This window comes from Kryptolebias marmoratus, linkage group LG17, assembly GCF_001649575.2.
Source record: "Kryptolebias marmoratus isolate JLee-2015 linkage group LG17, ASM164957v2, whole genome shotgun sequence".
NCBI lineage: Eukaryota > Metazoa > Chordata > Actinopteri > Cyprinodontiformes > Rivulidae > Kryptolebias > Kryptolebias marmoratus.
This window is the reverse complement of record NC_051446.1, coordinates 26696302-26702683: the sequence shown is the minus strand read 5'-3', so window position 1 is coordinate 26702683 and position 6382 is coordinate 26696302. Positions and strand designations below refer to the sequence as shown.

Sequence of the window (6382 nt, the reverse complement as noted above, 5' to 3'; positions counted from 1 at the left end):
ATGATGGATGGATGGATGATGGATGGATGGATGATGGATGGATGGATGGATGGATGATGGATGATGGATGGATGATGGATGGATGATGGATGGATGGATGATGTTATTTTTTAAATAAAGTCTCTGAATGTAAAACCCACTTCCTGTCTGTGTCTCACACACACACTGACTGGAGGTGCTGAGCGTACCTGCGGGTTCAGACACGCCTCTCCTTCAGGTAAATGAACCCACAGAGATTTAATAAATGCTCCGTTTGTTGTCTGGAAACGTCTTCGTTGTGACCCAGAAGCTCTGAGAGGACAAACATGTTAATGTCTGTTCCTCTCATCACAGCCGGCTCCGCCTGAGCTGCAGGACATCAGCTCTTTATGCAAACTGTCCTCCTGCCTGTCGAAGATCTTACTAAAGCAGGCTGAGTCTGAGAGGAGGAGAAGAAGAAACCCTTTAAACTTTGTGGCATGGTCTGTGAGTGCACCTCTCCTCCTCACCTCGTCTCTGTTATTAAACCACCTAAAGTAGGTCAGAGTGCTCGGTTAAGTAACGTGCCTGAAGTTGTGTTACTTAACGGAGGAAATGAGCTGCATGTGTGTCTGCAGCAGCAGAATGAAGTGCTTCTGTCACATCTGGGCCTGAAGCGGGTTAGTAGGACAACCCTAGTCCTTCAGGCTCTGCAGCTGCAGGCCACAGCCGAAGGAGTCTTGGATTCAAGAGGAATTAAAGGAGCTGGACACCTGAAAGTGAGCCAGAGTTGTTCTTAGGAAAAATCATCAATCTGAGAGGACCTGAGAGAAAACTATCAGTCCTCTGACAGGGAGAGACAGGAAGAAGACACTAACACCAGCAGCTTAGAGTTTAATACTCCAAATAGGACCGGGTTGAGAGCTCCTTTTTCCTAAAAGCTCTTGGTGGGATTTGAGGGCAGCAATGAAAGGAAGAAGAAACGATTCTTGAAGTTGTCATCTGGAAGGATTTAAAGCTGAACTGTGTTGAACATGAAACACTTTCATGCTAACAGTGTTTGCACTTCACCGCTGACCTCGGACCACATTCTGGGTCCTGGTTGTGGAGCAGTTCCTCCCTGATGACGGAGCTCCTCACCCTCTCCCAGCGGGGGACACCACCCTCTCAGGAAGCTTATTTTGGCAGCTTGTGGAGGCCGTGTTATTCTTTCAGTTTCTGCTCGGAGTTCATGAACTTTTAGCTCACAGCGTCTGCAGCTGTGACTTTCTGCTGACCCCACAGCCTTTAAGAGTTCTCTGAACCTGAGAGGTACAGACGGTTGAATCTGCTGATAGTTGTAGTCACAGAGGAAGTGAGGCTGAGCTGGAGCTGCAGCTGGATACCTCAGCCTGACTGGAACATTCTGCACCAAAGAGTTACAGGAAAGCTCGTTTATTTGTTTCTTCTTGGCTGGACGGTTGTGCCTCTTTATCATCGGGATGTTCTGCTGGTTGTCTGAAAAGCCTGCAGAACTTCCTCCTCCTTTCTGCTCCTGCTTGGCATCACTGGTGCTGATTTATAGTTGGAGAGGGAAATCTCACATCTGCCTTCAGCAAGAGAGGAAACCAAAGATCTGTTTCTGCTCGTTGTATGTGTTTTACTTCTCAGTTTCTCAGCCTGATGGAGAAAAAAAGCCATAATCTTTTTGCATGAATAAAATGTTTTATTTACTCATCTGCAGAGTTTAAGCTGCATGAACACCAACTGGAGAAGTGTGTGGGCGCTGAATGACTAAACAAGCAGAACAGAGGCTAGGAGCTGAAGAGTAGCTAAAAGTAGCTGAAGCAGATTTCAGAGGACAATGTTTTTGAAACTAAAGAGATTTAATGTATTCCTATGGGGCTTTATTTTTAAATAAGGTCTAATTTAAAAGTCCCAAAAGTCAGAGCCCCCTGTTCCTGGTGGAGACGAGCAGTTTGATATATGAAGGGTTAAAAATAGCCCAAAGTTTGCAGAGATGCTTAGATTTAAACACGTTCACTCCTTCTTCCTCCTGGCTGACCCTCACCCCTCCGTCCGTGTTTGTCGGAGCAGTCCAAGCTGCCGGTTCTGCTGCTCGGTCGGTCTGCAGATCTGCGTCCTGGAGAGTTCGTCGTGGCCATTGGCAGCCCGTTCTCCCTGCAGAACACCGTCACCACCGGCATTGTCAGCACCACCCAGAGGGGAGGCAAAGAACTGGGCCTCCGTAACTCCGACATGGATTACATCCAGACGGACGCCATCATTAACGTGAGTGACGACACAAACACGAAGCCTGAGACTCTCGGCTTCATTGGGAGAAAAGTCTGCAAAAATAAAGACTGTTTGCATGTTTTAACCATCCAGTTTTTGTTTGATCTGAAACTGGACTGAAACAAATGTAAGTTTTATAAAGTCTAGTGATGAGGAAGAGGAAAACACAAACTGCAAACACAAACTTTATCAAACAACCCAGTGAAGTAGATCACCTCTTAGAGACGGACTGAATCAAAATCAAAGCTTTGAGAACACCAGACGATAATATCTTTCATTCTTTATTTGTTTGTTCCTCTTACAGTACGGCAACTCAGGAGGACCATTAGTGAACCTGGTGAGTTCAAAATGAAGTGTTTTTATGTCAGATACTTTTATTATTTGTTAAATGTTTTAAGCCTGTTTGTAAACACACAGATCTGGTTCATTGGGAGTTTTTCATCCAGATATCATTCAAAGCCTCCTGAAGACTGGATGTGGTACCCTGTGTTTCTGTGTCATGGATCATTTAGATCTTAGGAGGAAAATTAATTTTATTTCTATTATTTAAGCTCTGACTAGGTGCTCGTCTCAGAAGGTGTTTTAGGAGTAAGACTCAGTCAGGGAGAAAGGAAGTCCACCGACTTACGGTTCTCAGGTTTTATGAATCAGGACACAATAAAAACTGATCTGGTCTTTATTAGGTTCTAAAATGATCCGAAATGAACAAAAACCCTCAACAGATTCCCACAGAGTCATCATTTATTAAACAATCACTGGTTCCAGTTCCTGACTCCAGAATCAGCCCAAACCATCAGCCCTCCACCACCGTGCTGACAGCTGCAGTGCATTCTGGGTAAACATCTGTCCTCTGGTCCGGTTCTGCTCCAGAAGTCTTCTGGTTCCTTCAGATGAACCTGATTTGAGCTGCCATGTTGTTTTTAGAGACAAGAGGCTTTCTGCAGCAGCCCCTCAAACAAGCCGTGACCTTTGACCTTTAACCAGCTAACTTAGGCCTGTAGAGTCTGAGCACTGCACAGTCTGACCTTCTGGGTGCTGTGATGTAGAACATGGCGTCTGAAAGGGTGTTTAACAACATTCATGTTGGAGTAAAACTGATGAGTGTGTTCCCTGCAGGATGGGGAGGTGATTGGCATCAACACCCTGAAGGTCACCGCAGGAATCTCCTTTGCCATCCCATCAGACAAGATTCGACAGTTCCTGGCAGAGTCACATGACCGGCAGATCAAAGGTTCGTCTCTCACAGCCAATATCAGGGAGGAAAAAAAAAAAATGGGTCGTGTTATCTTATCCAGAGCTTAGTGTTAACCATATTTTACAGCAATTACTTTTAGACATTTCACAGATGAAAATATATAGTTCCTGAACTGTGTCTCATTGTGACAGTTTGGGTAACAGTCATGTCAGTAGTTTGGTTCTCACTGGTCCCAGAAACTTTATATATCAAACCCTGTGAAGGACCCGTAGTCAGACAGCATGATGGGCTGGCAGGTTATATGTCCACAAGCTGGACTGACTTATGGGTTTTAAAGATCAGAGGCCTGAGAGTGTTAGAGACACTAAACATGGGTTAACTGGCTTGTTCAGCATCAAGAGGACAGATGTTCAGTTAAAGTCTGGAAAAGAAAAAGTTTCATTGACACCTTTGCCATTTGTGCCAGAAACATTCAGCAATAAAACCAAGACAGCAAAATGTAGTTTGAGATTTATTCAGACATTCTGGAACGTGCCACACAAGTTACTTCGTCCTCACACAGAGAGACGACAGGTTCAGCTGAACTTCCAGTCCTCAGACAAGCAGCTAGCTGCAAACTGGTTTTCACACCAAAGTACATCAGGGACCGGAAGGCCATCATGTTGGCATCATCATGGGCCAGAGTTCTCCACATCTGCAAGCTGGACTAATGGTATTTGGGTCCGCCAGGGATGCAGCGTCCACCGAGGAGGACGAGTCCATCGAGTTGGCATTGTCAACCGAGGGGGAGTCGTTTTGGGTGGTAGAGTCGGTGGAGGTGGTCGAGTATATGGTCGGGTCCGTGGAGGTGGCAGAGTCCATGGAGGTGGAGGAGTAAATGGTAGTGGAGTCCAGTAGGGCGGCACAATTGCCATTTCCTCCTCTGGTCTCAACTTCGACGCATCCAGAACTCCAGTTTGCGCCTCATCTGTGAGCCGGGTTGTTGAGTTTCGGTCGTCTCGGACTTTGCGAACCAGGCTGCAGTTGGTGTCTGTCAGGTTCCCACATTGTGGCAGAAACTCACTCTGTGCAGCTTTCACATCATTGGTTTCCTGTTTCACTGATGAAAAAGAAAGAACAAGTTTATTCCCACCAAGTAAGACGGATCAGTCAACATTTGTAGACCTTAAACTGCCTTTAATCTGAAGTTTGATCTGGGCAGAGATTGACAGAAACTGTTCACCTTTAACATCATTCTTCAGGAGTCCAAATATCTTCTTTAAACTGTTCTTCTTTGGACCTGAAATCAGAAACATTGAGTTGGTGTCAGGAAGCAGCACTTCATGGAGTCTGGAAGCAGATTTCTTCACCTTCTAGTCCTCCCTGCAGCTCAGCAGCAGCTGATGAACAGGAGCCTGCAGACAGAGAAACATCAGAGTCCGACCAAGTTTCACTGCAGGCCTTTGTTCTGCTATAAAACCAATCAGAGTCGTACCTTTAATGAGCCAAACACCTATCAGACAGGTCAGCAGCACTCCAACACCTCCCATGGTTCCAGCCTGGACCTGGAGGCAGCAGCTCACCTGTCAGCTTTAAAAGAGCTCATCATGGAGGTGAACCAGGTGTGGCTCGTCAGCTGTGATTGGCTGTTTCCTCAGAGCTGGATGTTAGTCTTCAGCTGGGGGCTCGAACACACCTTTAGAAAAAGGATCAGCCACATTTTCCCCATAACAAACATTCACACAGTCATAAAATGTTTGTTGTTTAGGATCCGGGCTGTCGACAATGAGTTATTTCACATAAACGATGTTTCTCTTCCATGTCGAGGTCTCATTAATCACAGGCTGCAGACTGGTGGCTTTTTGTTTATACGAATATAAAATAAACTTGATTTTAACACAGAGTGGAAGTTTACTAAACTTACTCAACTGACCGTGTTTTTCAGGTAAAACATCACCAAAGAAGAAATACATCGGTGTCAGAATGATGAGCCTCACTGCAGCGTAAGTTCCTGTTCCTGCCAGAAACACATTTATAATAAAATAAACCTCCGCGTGGTCAGCCTGTTATAAGCCTGGGTCCAGATCCTGACCCAGCAGAACCCAACAGAACCTGGGTCCAGATCCTGACCCAGCAGAACCTGGTTCCAGCTCCTGACCCAACAGAACCTGGGTCCAGCTCCTGACCCAACAGAACCTGGTTCCAGCTCCTGACCCAACAGAACCTGGTCCAGCAGCAGAACTCTCAGTGGGTTCCTGGTTGTGGAGGAGTTGTGGCCCACTCTTCTTTCCAGCGTTCCTGCTCAGCTCTCTGAGGTTCTGGTTCTGGTTCTGGACCGTTGTAGTGGTAGAAAAATGGGTCAGTGTGAAACATGGTGTCTGGATGCTGCCAGTTCTTCGTTCCAGAGTCTGTTAATGCTGTGACCCGTTTGGACTGTTGGGGTAAATCAGCCGGCTGGGTTGACAGCAGAGTGTAGAACAGCTCATGTTTGGATGTTTTTCCTCTTCAGGCTGGCGAATGAGCTGAAGGAGAGGCAGTCAGACTTCCCTGATGTCACCTCAGGAGCGTACGTCATCGAGGTCATCAGCCGAACGCCAGCTGAGGCGTGAGTCCTGGTTTTTCCCCTCGTTGTGTTTTCAAGATGTTAGATCTGCTCATCGTCAGCTCCTCACTGAGTCCTTTTCCAAACAGAGTCAAGACAGCAGGGAAAGGTTAAAGGTCACTTTCTGGTTGTGCCTGACAGCCGGAGAGACAGAGGGACAGATACAGGGACAGAGACAGAGACAGACAGAGACAGAGACAGACAGAGACAGGCAGAGACAGACAGAGACAGAGACAGGGACAGGGACAGGGACAGGGACAGAGACAGAGACAGAGACAGGGACAGGGACAGACAGAGACAGAGGCAGACACAGAGTCAGAGACAGAGGCAGAGACAGAGACAGAGACAGACAGAGACAGGGACAGAGACAGAGA

The 6382-nt window shown here is 46.7% G+C and overlaps 2 protein-coding genes across 3 annotated transcripts in view; one reads left to right on the top strand and one right to left on the bottom strand.

The window, feature by feature from the left end:
• The window catches only part of htra1b (HtrA serine peptidase 1b), a 37569-nt gene that overhangs the window by 28624 nt on the left and 2563 nt on the right, over positions 1-6382 (top strand). For both annotated transcript variants that reach the window (XM_017440039.3, XM_037980886.1), the window contains exons 6-10: positions 2035-2229; positions 2537-2569; positions 3349-3463; positions 5352-5409; positions 5916-6011. In XM_017440039.3, the coding sequence (XP_017295528.1) occupies positions 2035-2229; positions 2537-2569; positions 3349-3463; positions 5352-5409; positions 5916-6011 (497 nt within the window). The remainder of the gene's footprint in view (positions 1-2034; positions 2230-2536; positions 2570-3348; positions 3464-5351; positions 5410-5915; positions 6012-6382) is intronic.
• On the bottom strand, positions 3999-4985 carry LOC108250249 (programmed cell death 6-interacting protein-like). The gene is made up of 4 exons (XM_017440040.3): positions 4902-4985; positions 4777-4821; positions 4650-4706; positions 3999-4526 (listed from the first exon to the last, which is right to left on the bottom strand). Exons 1-4 carry the CDS (start codon positions 4954-4956, stop codon positions 4099-4101), a joined length of 585 nt encoding a protein of 194 aa, XP_017295529.1. The 5' UTR covers positions 4957-4985; the 3' UTR covers positions 3999-4098.

Coding starts and splice junctions, on each gene's coding strand:
- LOC108250249 (XM_017440040.3), bottom strand. CDS start 4,956: ATGGGAGGTGTTGGAGTGCTGCTGACCTGTCTGATAGGTGTTTGGCTC. Junction 4,822..4,901: donor AGGTGTTTGGCTCATTAAAG/GTACGACTCTGA, acceptor CTCTGTCTGCAG/GCTCCTGTTCATCAGCTGCT. Junction 4,707..4,776: donor GCTGCAGGGAGGACTAGAAG/GTGAAGAAATCT, acceptor TTCTGATTTCAG/GTCCAAAGAAGAACAGTTTA.